Here is a 14,141-nt window from a genome sequence, read left to right on the forward strand (position 1 = left end):
AGGGAACTTGCGGGGACCCAGAAGGATCTCACTGGGTTTGGCATTTAGAAAACAGGGTGTGCAGTGCCAGTGTTTGGATGGAGAGTTCTGCTTGCGTGTATTACTGCTTTCGCTTCTTATCGTTTGGGCTCAAGCTGGCTAAAAATGTGCTTTGGGAACCTCCCTTTGTGATGTTTTTCTGTAATCAAGTGTTGAAAGAGAGTTAACTGAGTAACCTTGACCTGGAAGGGACACAAAAGCATCTGTTGTATTTGCATTTAGAATGTAATTCAGGAAAGCCATATTGATGGGACAGGAGAAACCGAAAGCAGAAAGTGGAAAAACAAGACACAGAAAACACCTCACTGGGGGAAAATGGAGCTTGAGGAGGAGCCTAGGCCAAGAGGTGTCAGATCTCAAACGCTTGTGTGTGTCAGGAGCACGTGTCTGCACAACCTCTGTCAGTAGGAAGGATGGAGTGTTACTATGTGCTTTACTGTCCGGAGCTGCTGCATTACATCTCAGCTCTGTGTGTGGCTCTGCTTGAAGCTCTGTGTGACCTGTGAGCAGTGGGGTTATGGATGGATGTGTTTTTCCAGAAGGCTCTTGAACTACTGCAGTGATTTAAGGAGTCTGGAAGAGCACTAATAATCGGGAGAAGTAGGACAACCTTAATGATTATAATCCCATCAGGGTAAGACATCAATCCCAGGTACAATAATGGAACAAGTAACAAAGTGTTCAGGAAAGAATTAAGGCACTGTCACTCAGTGCAGACTGAGAAACAATTAGTGCTTGTTGTTTCAGTTTGGTTCTGAAGTGCAGGTGTTCTCTTGGCCTTTGGTGTAACTGTGCATCGCTTTCATTAAGAACCAAACTGCTATAAAATCATATTTGTATTCTGTGTGAGAAGGCAGCTTCTAGATGTGGGGGGAGTGCGACAGTCAGCTCCTGGGCTGCGGTTCCTGCTGCACTGAGCAGCAACATGGAGGGATTAGCAGACACATAAAGGAGGAAGCAGCAAATAAAACCTTAGCCCAGTGTGGAAAGTACAAGTACTGGCAGAGCAAGAGCCACAGCAGTGGGTGCTGCTTCGTGCTAAAAGCAGAAAGGGCGAGGGAGGTGGCCTGCTCCTTCCAACTCTGAACCACCTCTACCCCTTTCACTGCTGCCCAACTCTCAGGCAGACACAGAGGAAGTGGCTTTACTCACAGTGTGTCATTAAGCTGTGGGAGCTCCCTCCTCCTGCAGGCTCTGAGCCTGGAGATGTTATGTGGGTTTGGAGGCATCTGGCCTGGCCCTAAGGGGGGGGGAGGAATGGGGGGGGGAGGGGGTGTGCATCTGTCCAGGGAGCCCTGCAGGGTGCTGTTGCTTCCTCTTCTTCCTCCCTGCCCTTCTGCCAGCTCCCTGCCTTGCAGCTGCCCGCTGGGTGGGGCAGGAGGCAGGCTGGGGTTGGTGTGCTGGCTTTGTTACTGTAAAGCCCCAACAGGTGGAGAGCAGTGGATAGAAATCCAGAAAGTGTGTCACAGTCAAAAGCAGTTTTCTGTAGGGGTCAGATGCGCTTCGTGTTGTCACACAGAATTCCTCCTGAAGAGGAAAGAAGGGCAAAGGCTGCCATCTGATATGAGGAATCCTGCATTGAGGTGTCACACAATACCCCCAGCACTGATCTGGCTCTGAGTGCCAGCCTGGTGTCCTAGGAAGAAGCTTTTCACTCTACTGCACTGCAGCAGTGAGGGCAGTACCAGCAGCACGTAACTGACACGTGGTATGCTCGTGCCTGTAAAGCTCCAGCTTTGCACTTCTGGCTAGCTCTTTCTTGCTCTATATAAAATACATCAGTCGTTAAGGGTTCACCGAGGCTGATACAGAACCAATGCGTTTTGGGATGTGCTGCACTGGGCTGCCCCTGCTTGCAGTTCGGGGATGTGCTGCACAGGAGTAGGGTTATCAGTGGCTGGGACCTGCTGAGCTTTGTTACCTGGGGTTTAGCACAACTGTGCGGCTCCTGAGATAGAGCTGGCTCTATAAATGGACAGTTCTGTTTGCAAAGCACTTCCCAAACTACTAAAACTTGCCAGGCTCGAGTGTGGCTAACGGTCAGAATAACACTTGAGCAGAAAGCCAAACGCTGTGCTTGGATGTCCAAGGTCCTGCGTCCAGCACTTAGTCCTGCTGGCAGCCACGCTGACCTTCTGTGTCATTTCTTGATTGTACTTCAGTCATGTAATAGAAAGTTTCCATTATGGATTGCTTGTAACATGCAGCAGTAGCAGGCTCCGTGCTTTGCCAGCTCCAGGACTGTTTTGAGTGTTAAATTTCAAATGTAAGCCTCCAAAACAAAAAAAACAAAAAAAAAACCATTTTTTCTTACCACCTGCTTCCATGCTGCACAGTAGTTAGAAATAGAACTACTTTGCAGTGCTGTCAAACACTGCCTCGTGTTCTCATGATTATTTCCCAAAAGCCTCGATAGCAACACATCGGGTGGCTTATGTGAGTGCGGACAGCCACAGGCAAACTTGCACACCACCAAGCAGCTGTTTATTATTGTAATAAGCTGTGCTGACCATCATCTTGTAGCATTCATGTTTTTAGTGCTTGCATCCTGGTGCCCTGTGGCTGAGGCATCCTCCCAGCCTATTGTGCTCAGTGGTATCACATGGGTGTGATCTCCCTGAGCACAGAGCTCGGCTGTTTTTGCTTTCAGTGCAGTGCAGGTGAGCTCTGTTCTGGATGTCTTTGAATATGACAGCAGTAAGTGCTCACTTGCAGCGTGTTTTTGTACATAGTTCTTAGGGTTAAACCTAACTCCTCTGTATGGCTGGATTGCGTCTCTTCTCCCTTTCAGTGCAGTCCCAAGGCCAACTGCTAACCTGTTTTGCAGCTTCTGTTAGAGGTGAATTGGGGTCACAGTTTCCTTTACTTGATAGGCATGGCCAGCTGAGCGCAGGGCCCATCCTGTGCGGGCTCTGGGTGCTCAGAGGAGCTGACAAAGACAGTGTTGAGCTGCACTTTGACAGCAGCCTCTGCAGTGTTTGTAATGTTTGCTTATATGCACTTTCATTAATGAATAGATGTGGGGGAAAGAAACCTGCAAGATGTGCAGTCAATTATATTTTTCCATGGAAGTGAAAAGTGGAGAAGCCTGGGACACTTCCACCTGCTGGTGGATCTGTGGGGCCAGGGCTGGGCTGGAGGAGGGGAACAGGGTGTTACGTCCTTAGCCATCTTCCTCTTCCCTCTCATGGTGCTCTCTGTTCAAGAAGCGTTTAGATGAGCTGCTAAGGGATTTGATTTAGTAGTTGGATAGGGATAGTGATAGGAGGATGGTTGGACTAGATGATCTTGTAGGTCCTTTCCAACCTTATGAACCTATGAACCTCTCGGTGCCATTTCCCCACCCAAATGCTCCATGCTCAGCCCTAGTCCCTTCACAGTCTGCGTGCAGCTGCCCTACGAGCAGACCTGTGCGCTTGTGTCTGCTCTGCTTTCTGCTCCAGACTGCCCTGAGATTTGGGGTCATTCTTTTTTTTATATGCCAGAAGGCAGCAGTGGGAGCAGCCTGCTCATCCATCTTTGCCTTCCTCTCTGGGATCTGCAGAAACTCCTCCCCCTCTATCCTCGCAGAAGGGAATATTCTGGATCTCAACACAGGCCCTGGCAGGGTTCTATCCCCACCCCGGCAGCGTTTGCTGGGTGAAGAGGGACGCAGGGAGCAGACCTCAGGGCACTGGTTTGCCTGGTGCTCAGTGTATGGGAGGCAGCAGCTGAGCTGCTTGCAAGATGCTGAAACTCTCCAACACCTTGGGTTTGAGGACTTTAGCAAAACCAGGTGGGAAAGAATCTAAAATGTGTTTCTGCTCCCAGCAGCAGAGATGTCCTCTGTGGGACTGCAGGGCTGCTGCTTTGTTTTTTTTATCCTAAGCAGCGATAACACCTTGGGTTTGCTTGTATGGCATAGCAACAATGTAAAGTTGGTAGTGACCAATGACACTCAAATGTAGTCAGGATACCTGCGTGATGGGAAAGGGCTTCAGTTCCTGAATTACTTATTACTTTCTCTTTTTTTTCTATTAATTATTACTTTCTCTGGGTTGGGAGCTGGGGAGGCACACCCAGGCTGCAGGGTATGGCCGTATCCACCTCCTGAGCAGCAGCAGTGTGCCCATGGGCCTCCCGTCCAAGGGTGACTTTGGAGTCTGCAGGAGAGGGGGCATTGCCAGTGTTCCCCTGGAAAAATAATGTGCGTGCTGAACTTGAGGGGCAGGTTCTGTTGCAGAAAACGACAATGCTTTGGAGGAGTGGGGGGCAGAATACATTTAAAACATGGAAAAAAATATTTTCCCCAACTTTTCATTCTTTGGGAATATTCAGTAGGTTCTTGTAACAAGCAGGGCTTTATGCTGCACAACTGCTGCACTTCGAAATAGCCTCATGTAACAAGGGTATTAGTGTGGCAGCTGAGCAAACAGGAGCTCCTTGTGCTGTGAGGTCTGTGCTGAGAGAGGAACTGCAGCTCCTGTGGTACCTGGGGAAGGCGCTGGTGAGGGGGATGTCATCGCTGAATCTCTCCCATTTGAATCTCTTCTCACTCCTGACAGGAGCTGTGTGCTGGCTGCACTGCAGCAAATGCAGCATGCCTGTAGCCTAGGTGCTGTCCATCTTACAGCTCTGTAGGCTAGCAAAGCACTTCTTGCTTTCTGCACCAAACGGATGTATATCCAGGTTTCAGTATACCTGGTTAAGAAAAGCAGAGCATGCCAAAATGCAGAAGGCCCCAAATGCTGTGTGCCCTGTTAGTACTGTCCCAGCAATACAGATTGCTAAGATGTGGTCCCACTGCAAGCAGTCAGATTCCTTCTTAATTATGCCGTCCAGATGTTGTTCTTCTGAGTGCTTGCCAGGGCTGACAATCCCTTCTAACTGCCACGGAGGATAGGGTGACATTGTCGTGGCCAGATATGCGCTGTCCTGTGAAGAACAAAACTGATGGGGTTTTTTGGGAACTCATAATGCTGCTGGAACGTTGCTGCAGACATGAAGTGTGCTAGGAGGGCAGCAGCAGCCCTCACTCCCCTGCTTCACATTGGTAACCCACTGGATCTGCTCTTTGGTCCCCGTGCTCTGGTGAGTGTGTGCAGAAGGGAGCCACGGGGAAGCATGGGAGGCACATTGTGCAAAGAAACATTGGGTGAGCTGGGAGGGGATTGTCTGCAGAGAAGGCTGAATGAAGGTAGAGAAAGGAAAATAGCTCCTAGGGTCATGTCAAGTATAGTAATGGGCTTACATTACATAAGGAAGGCTGAGGGCAGGCAGCAGGGATGTGTGCTCAGAGGGAGCAGAGTGCAGGAGCAGGTTGCTCTGGAGGTCTGTAGGGCTCAGCATCTTGGTTCTGAAGGGGCAGAGAGAGAGCTGGCAGGGGACGGTTTAAGCAGTGATTGAGTTGATGTGGAGGACAGACGATCTCCAGTTCTGCAAAATCAAATATTACCATTGCTAGAAATACTCAAAACCATCTGAGACGACTAAAAGAGAACCCTTTTAAAGCATGTATCGTTTTAAATGTTCCACAAATGTAAAAATAACCCTAAACACCTAAGGTAAATAACACAAATGTGTGTACATGTGTATTCATAAGGTGAATGTAGCTTATTTTAGAGAACGATTTGGATTACTTGAGCAGTTGTCTGATGAAGCTGTGCTCCAGGAGTCCCCACGCCCTTTGCTGACTGATGGCTGAAGGGTCCTTCCCTCCTGGCACCCCTAGCAGGAGTCCAGAACCTCTAATAACCTCTGCTGCTTTGCCATTAAGTAGTGCCAAAGGTAGCCTTTAGGTGGTTAGTTTTCTCTTTTTATTTGCTTAATTTACAAGGGTAGGAGAAGAGGTGGAAAGGAGAAAACATTTTGGCTGTGTTCTTCTTTTCTTTGCTTCCTCAGACTTCTTGCCAGCAACACCAGTCATCCTGTGAGCTTTGTACTGGGCTCATCACATCATGGCTGACCTCTGAGGGTGCGCAGTTGCTCATACAGTGGGTGTAATGGCATTGTGGCTGTTGGCTGGGAAGTTTTTTGGGGTGACTCAAGGTGCCCTCCATACTACCCTCCCTGTATGCACAAGGAAGTCATTTCTGTCCTGTTGCAGTCCCCTGCAGCCTGGTCCCTCCTTGTATCTGTCTTATTCCTGCAGTGGCAGCAAATAAATGCCTGAGGAGAAAGGAGAACAAGCGTCTATATAGCTCTTGCAAAGACTGTCAGCCTCAGAGTACTTTCTGCTATGGGGATTTTCTAGCTCAGGTGTGGTTTTTGCATTCTGGAGCCTGTGTAGGAAGTTTCCTGCTCATTCTCCTTTAGGGGCATGTGCGTTTCTTGTGCCCACAGCATCCCCTTGCTGGAGTTGCCTGGGTCCCTGTTGACCTTTGGTGGGCTTGGACCCCATTCTGCTGCCTTTGTGTCAGTCTCTCATAGTCATTTGCAGGAAGTGATGACAAGCAGTCAGTGCCTATCCATGCTGTTTGAGCCACTCCTGATTCTGTAGATGTTTGCCAACTCCAACACAGTCATCTCATTTGGCCCCGCCCTGACTCCAGCTCTTGTTAAACCTTTTCCAGCTTTCCTCCTGTTTTTGAGACCAACGCTGTCCTATTGCTTTCCTAGCAGTTCCTGCCATTTCCTTTTGTTCTTTTGACTGCTACTGAGGGGACATTTCCAGGAGGAAGCAGCAGAGATCTCAGCAGCCCACATGAAACTGCTGGCTGTGCCACCTAAGAGCAAGCTGCGTGCTTCCCAGCCCTCTGCAGCGTGCTGTGCTGGCTGTATCCAAAGGAGCAGGCTGAGACCTGGAGATCCTTCTGCGAAGCGCTCTGACGTGGCAGCAGGGTGCTCCCCAGCCCGAGTGACTCACCAAGCTTGCCTTGGGTCGCAGGGACAGCTCAGCCCGGGGAGAGTGTCAGTGCCCTCCAACCGAAACATTGCTTACTGGACTGTCTAAAACACACTTCTGAGAATGTGTTTGCAGGCACTGCTGCTGCTCACTTTTTTTTTTCTGTGGAGATTCATGTCTCAAACTCCAGAACAGACAAGGCAGTGCTAAAAACACTCTGATTTCCACTTCCTTCTGCTGGGACTCTGAGCTCTTATCATTCCAGATGTTTCTGTATGGAGCAGAGATACTCAATTTAGAAGTTCTTATTGATTGGAAACGTAGCAATTGCTAATTATTAGTCTCTCATTTAAAAACTTCAATAGGAGGACTAATAAGTTGCCTTCTTGTGTTTCAGCTATGGCAGCCATTCGAAAAAAGCTGGTTATAGTGGGCGACGGTGCCTGTGGAAAGACCTGTCTGCTGATTGTGTTTAGCAAAGACCAGTTCCCTGAAGTCTATGTTCCCACCGTCTTTGAAAATTACGTAGCAGATATTGAAGTGGATGGAAAGCAGGTATGTATACACACTAACAGTAGTCAGAATGAATGTGCGTTTATTCAGAACACCATGGAGATCAGCACACTTCTTTAACAAGTGGGCAGTACAGGTGCTTTCAGTATTCATACCGTCAATTTATTTTTAAATATGTAACGTTTGCATGCTGTGTAAATACTGACCTGCTCATATCCAATGTCTGTTGAACGATGTATTTCTAACCCTGTACAATTTGTAGTTCTGAAAAACAAGCAGTTCTGACAGGTAAATGTGGTATGCGGGAGCAAAGATGTGCCGAGGATGATGGGCTGCTGCCTGTTGGGGCTGCAAAGGGAAGGCCCTGCCTTGGTCAGGTCCTGTGACAAAGACAAGTTCCTGGAGCAGTCTTTTTTCCTACCCGCTCCTGACAACGTGCAGAATCCTCTTTGGATCAGATGACTGGCAGGCTTCATAGGGATTTCATTTTTGTAGTGTTCATCACCATCATCTGTTCTACTTGTCTACATGAATGCAGATCTTAGCAGCCAGGCATGCTGAGCGCCCTGCTCACTGGGCTTCATTTTTAGCTCTTCTTTTGTGAATGTGTTGCTCATGCATTTCATTTCCAATACTTTGAAAAGCAGTTTTGAATCTGTGTAACCTCTGAATCCCTTCGTTGGCCAAACAAACCCCCCAGAGTCCTGCTCCAGGAAACAGCCTTTGGAAGTCTGCCATCTGAAAGCTGAGTACACTGCCTTCTGCACTTGTGTTGCTTCAGGTGACACATGCTGTGTAAAACTGGATCTTTGCAGGGTATTCTGGATCCTTGTACCTCGAAAGAGCAACTACTTTCAAATTATGGCAAGCATGACATGTGCCTGTTCGTTAGCATGCAGCTGACCTCCCTGGCCCTCCATGGCAGTTTGCAGTGCTGAGCTCCCCGTGCCTCTCCCACTGTCCCTTCCCTGTAGGTTCAGGCATAGTCAGAATACTTTCCTGTCACTTGTAGTTCAGGTGCAGTGACATTCATTGGTTTGCTCAGCTTCAGTTCTGACTGAGCCAAGATTAGAGCCATTTATGGGTGTTACGTTACGTTCTATTTCACTACTGTCAGAGGTACAGATTAATTGTGGTTTTAGTCATTACACTTCATGCTATCCAAGTCTGGAAAGAGCTATTCTCTCATATGGTGTGGATAGAATAGAAAATAATTCCTTTTAGGCTTGTATAAAAACACATTTTCCTCCACAATTACAATTTCTACAGTTGCTATATCACATCTGAGATACAAGATCTTAAATTGTTGTTTAGGATACGTCTGATATTTGTTTCTCTCTCTTAGCACCCAATCAAATGACCTCAATGGGTAGGCCAGGGAGCCATGCCCTGGCAGCTCAGTGCAGTCAGCACTAGATAAAAATGGCATGAGCAGCTCAAGCAGTGCGTTTTCTGCTGTGGAAACATCAGCTGCCTCTTTCATAAGCAGATGACATTTTATCCAAGCACTTTGTCTTTTGAAAACTTGGTTACAAAAGCTTGCAGCAAAGCAGTGCTTCAGACTGCTCTGTCTGAGGGCTGTATGCCTGCCATCTTCTTGGAAAAGCATTCCAGAAACATTCAGAGCCACACGAAAACAGGATAGTGATGCTGAGGGATGTGTTTCTTCAGACAGCACCAAGGAGCTGGTAGGAGCATCATGTGAGGAAACCTGCAGCAGATACCTCTGTAAAAAAGCATGAGTGTTTGCCACCAGACTTGTATTGGCAGCTGTGAATGCAGAGATTGCTCTGAGGAGTCATTCTACTGTATTTCCATCACAGTGTTCTGTATGTGAATAAGGCATTGCACCTTTGCAGTGTAACCAAACAATTGCATTGCCTATTCAAGTTCCAGTTCTGTCTGTCTGTATCTGAGCTGCTGCAATTTTGGAACCTAGGAGTCTAAAGGAGAAGAGTAAAGAAGTCTAAATGTTGAGAACGTGAGCGATTTTATTCAGTTCTCAGTAACAAGGTTTGTGCACCAATCGGCTGTGTTTTGAAGTCAGTGGCAAGCTTAAATTTCTGCTCTGATGGAGCTGTAAGAATTTGTGCACAAATAAGTGTTAGCTTGACATTTCATTGTTGTTACCAGTTCCAGCTGTAAACCAATTGAAAGTATGCATAATCCTAAAAAGTGTATACATAGAGAGTTCTCTTTCATTGGCAGCCGGTATTCCTGGAATGCCTGTTGAATGGTTTCTCAGCCCTTTGCAGTTGGTTCCCTTTAATCCCTGTCTTGCTTTACTGCTGGTAGCTTTCAAGTCCTGTCAGAGAACTGACTTGAGGCATGGATATGAGGGGAAGTCCCATAAGCTGAAAGAAATCAATTTTTGGAGTTACGGGATGGGCAGCTCTAGTCATTCTGTTGTCAAAGCAGTTCTGTTTTCTTCCTAAGCAGTGCTGGCTGGCATGCCTCGTGCACTGTGCTTGGGTTATTCACTTCAGAATCACACGTCTCTATAACCTGGCTGACTGCCCTGGTCTTTTGCTGCAGGTGGAGTTGGCTTTGTGGGATACAGCAGGACAAGAAGACTACGATCGACTTAGACCGCTTTCTTATCCAGATACCGATGTTATACTTATGTGTTTTTCAATCGATAGTCCTGATAGTTTAGGTAAGTAGATCAATAGTTACATGAAAACTGCTTCTTTGCATTGCTGTTATTCCCTTGGAAATCATTCCATAAAATATATTCTTGTGTGCTGCAATGAGAACATTTCTGGCTTCAAAATTTGCATTTATTGCACTGTGTAGTTGTCAGAAATGAAGGTCTTCAAGGAACCTTGCAATTGAGTGGCACTTTTGATTTAATTATTATTTCTCCTTGAAAATGGCAGGTTCTTACACACTCGGGATCACGCCGTATCCAGGAAAATTGCCCAGCTTCCTTCCTCTGTATATGTGAAAAGTTAGCTTTGTGTTATTCCTTCCTCCCTCCTCCCCTCCCTCCATGCACACGCTTTTTATTCAGGAGGCTGGTTTGAAACACTCCCAATTATTAGGTTCCAAATACACAGAGCTCTCTTTCTCTGCATGGTGGGGAAGAAACCTGACCTGGAGAGGGCTCAGCACGGAGAGGAGAGGCTTTCTCGCTGGTGGAAGGGATCACATAGGCTGAGGATTTACGGCTTCCTCTGCTTTTCCGTGAGTGGCACCTGCTCATGGTGGAGAAGAGAACAGAGCTGCTTGATTTAAGATTTCTGAGCTCCAAATGAGACAAATGTTTGTGTATTAGATGAGGTGGTACCTCTTCTGTGCAGTGTCCAAGGCTGAAGTGCTCAGTGTTTGGTTTATAAAACTGATGCACAGTTATGTGTGTTTGATCCTAAAAAGATGTTTCTGAGGAGGGCGAGAATAAGGAAGTAGTAAGGCTCCCATTGCAAAGACTCAGAGCATCTCTGGAACTTTGATTTTTATCCCAATTAAAATGGTAATTACTCCATCCAGTGTAGTCTCCCAACCACATATTTTGTGGTAACGTTTTCTTAAGTGAATTTCTGCAAAGATCCAGTCACCAGTGGCATTTGTTCACTGAAGTCCTTCCTCCCTGAGTCGTCTCAGGAAGAAACAAGGAGACAGAAAGGAGGTGTGAAATGCTTGTCAGTGGGATAATGCCTGGTGGCTGTTCTGTCTGCCTTCTTGCCTCGCCTCTGGGAGGCAGCAGACACTGAACAGGCAGTTGGGTGTGAAAGTGCCTATTGCTTGCACCTGGTTCTGTGGTTAAGGACACCTTTAAGGGCTGTAGCCTCTCCAGGAAGTTCAGCTGGCAGCGTGGCAAGTCCTGCTGCTTTGAGAACAAGGTGAGGACAACAGGGTGCTTCTGAAAGGAAAGCTGTTCAATGCTTTTTGCTGTGCAGTGGTGGTCTCAAAGCAGAAACTTGACAAGCCTTCCATTGGCACCTCTGTTAAAATAAAAGACAAGTAGGGAAGTTGTTTTAGGAGGCAACAGTTGCTTGTATGTGAGTGCACACTTGTCTGTTGGAGATAAAGTGAAATGGTAAATCTGCAAATGAATGACACAAGGTCTTTGTGCATCTGTAATTAGTCCATGTAGTGACACTGAGTGGCAGAGCTCAGGGCAGTGGTTTGATCTTGGTTTTTGGGTGTCATAAAAAGCTACGGTGCAGGGTCGTGTCTGTCTTTGGCTTTTGGAGGAAAAGACAGTGTGTCTCTTGAAGCCAAACATTCTGTAACTCTTCACATCAGAATTCTGCTTTCTGTTCTTTGAAATCCTTGTGCTAACCCTTATCAAATGGTTACTGAGAGACAAAGGGAAGCTAAAACATGAGGTGTCCCTCAGCTTGTCTTTTTGATATCACTAGAACAGGTCTATCTGCATCTTACATGGAGAGTAGAAAATGGGCATGGCTGTGTTCTTAACGCTTTACAATGAGTCAGCAGGCAGAAACCTTAAAAGGAAACCAGCCCCAGAACTAGGTTTGATATGCTCACACTTGTGGGTTTTTTATTTTTCCAGAAAACATCCCAGAGAAGTGGACCCCAGAGGTGAAGCATTTCTGTCCCAATGTGCCTATCATCTTGGTAGGAAACAAGAAGGACCTGAGGAATGACGAGCACACAAGACGAGAGCTGGCCAAAATGAAGCAGGCAGGTTCCTTTCTGAGAGCTTTAACAGGACAAGAAGAAAGCACACGTCAGTTGTGCACGGAACATCGAGTGGGCATCGGCAGCTTGCTGTGGGTTGCATAGTGAGCACTTATGGCAGAAACCAGAAAGTATTTCCTACCCTTAATTGAGTGTTTTTCATATGTTTTACTCCAAAAAAAACCAAAACAGAAATAAAGTAGTTCTCAGCAGCAAAATCAGTCTGCTGCTGCTGCTGAGCTGCATCCCCAAGGTAGGAAGGACTTGTCAGTAGGTCAAATGCATGCAGGCTTCAGCTCACATTTATTCTGTATGATCAGGTTGTAAAAGGAAATGGATTCAGTGGTGTGTTTGGAAGTGCAGATGCTGCAGCTCCTTCCTGCGTGTGTTGCTTGGTTTTAATTTTGCCTTGTGTTGTTGCAGGAGCCTGTCAAACCCGAAGAAGGAAGAGATATGGCAAACCGCATCGGTGCATTTGGATATATGGAGTGTTCGGCAAAGACCAAAGACGGTGTGAGGGAGGTTTTTGAAATGGCCACTAGAGCTGCTTTGCAAGCCCGGCGTGGCAAGAAAAAGTCCGGGTGCCTTCTCTTATAAAGTGTGGCCAGAGGAAGATGGCCAAAGCAGCACCCTGCACTTGAGTAATTTTGAAGTGCTGTTTATTAATCTTAGTGTATGATTACTGGCCTTTTTCATTATCTATAATTTACTTAAGAGATTTAAAAATCGAGTCATCTTGCTACCAGTATTTAGAAGCCAACCATGATTTTTATAACAATCTGCATCAAATTCATCTGTGCACCCAAGGTTAACCTCAACATTCCTCTAACCAACCTTTTCTGCACTCACAGGATATGCCAGGCGCTAATTGAAGACAATTCTCTATCTTCTTTCTTCTCTCTAGAAAGAGAAAAAGCTGTCAACACGGAGGATTGGTCTGTAACTACTTAATAACTAACGTCCTATTCTAATCGAGTACAACACTTAATGGCTGTATGTGGAATGAAGCGTAGCTTCAGTGCTATCACATTTAGGAAGATCTGGTTTTCATGGCTCCGTGGTGTGAAACGTTAGTTTGGAAATGTGATCACTCTGAAATGACCAAGTCCCATTCAGCTAAGGAAAAGTGAGGGTTCTGTGGTTTCATGTTAGTTACCTTTTAGTTACTGTGTAATTAGTGCCAGTTTAAATGTATGTTACCAAAAATAAATCTATTTACCCCAGCTTAGATGTAGTATTTTTTGTATAATTGGATTTCCTAATACTGTTACTTGTAACCTCTGCGTTAAGGTGTTCTGGGTTTTTTAAGAAACTATTTGAAAATAAAAGTCCAATGGAAAGCAGCTGATCCTCTTCCCCTGTTCATTTGTAAGAGTCTGACCCATCCGAATGACTGGAGTGGCCTGCACCCCCGGGAGAATTTCTTTCCATGACGTGCTGTAGGGATGAGAAAAGACAGCCTGCTCACACTCAAAGCTTCTGAACTGTTCAGTTGCCTTAAGCTCATTGCTGGACCCAGTTTCAAAACTAAAAGGAAAAACAAAAAAGAAAAAAAAAAAGGAAACTTTTTGTGTAAGTTTGGTTACCATGTAGTGATCAGACTCCTAACCTGTGAACTTCTTGCTGTTCTGCAGCCAACTAAACTTTCTGTATTTTCATTTTTCCAACAACTAATAGAATAAAGGCAGTTTTCTAAGCTCCCTGTATCCTGGTGTCTGTATCGCTCACTCTGGGCTTTTGGCCTAGCGTCCGACGGCCTGAACCCGAAGCGCCGCAAATGCTTCTGTGTTATTGGTGCCGGGAAGCGGTGCCGTGTGCTGCCTGCGGGGGGAGGAGACGCTTCCGGACACGCACCGGGCAGTCCTTCCCCCCCATCCCCCGCCCCGGGGTCACACAGCGGCAGAGCAGGGGGCTCTCAGCTGCTGCGATGCCCGGAGGGATTTCGTCCGCTGATGGCTGAGCTTACTCATCCCCGTGTTGTTCCCTTTTTGGGCTGGAGGATTGTTTTTTTCTCTTCCTTTTTTTCAAGCAAGTTGAGCAAAACCGGGGGGGGCTGAGTAAGGGCTGCGCGTTCCTCCACCCCAGCTCACGAGCTCCGCCGCTGCGCTCCCTTGCAAGA

At 46.8% G+C, this 14,141-nt stretch overlaps 1 protein-coding gene across 1 annotated transcript; it reads left to right on the forward strand.

The window, feature by feature from the left end:
- Positions 1–7,238: 7,238 nt before the first annotated feature.
- Positions 7,239–13,586, forward strand: RHOA (ras homolog family member A). Its single transcript, XM_065749633.1, has 4 exons — positions 7,239–7,417; positions 9,911–10,031; positions 11,895–12,025; positions 12,446–13,586. The coding sequence occupies exons 1-4, from the start codon at positions 7,262–7,264 to the stop codon at positions 12,617–12,619; spliced, it is 582 nt and encodes a 193-aa protein (XP_065605705.1). The 5' UTR covers positions 7,239–7,261; the 3' UTR covers positions 12,620–13,586.
- The last annotated feature ends 555 nt before the right edge of the window (positions 13,587–14,141 follow it).

Source organism: Cyrtonyx montezumae, unplaced genomic scaffold, assembly GCF_038088225.1.
Source record: "Cyrtonyx montezumae isolate F1298 unplaced genomic scaffold, pur_monq_1.0 scaffold_6, whole genome shotgun sequence".
NCBI classification, from domain to species: Eukaryota; Metazoa; Chordata; class Aves; order Galliformes; family Odontophoridae; genus Cyrtonyx; species Cyrtonyx montezumae.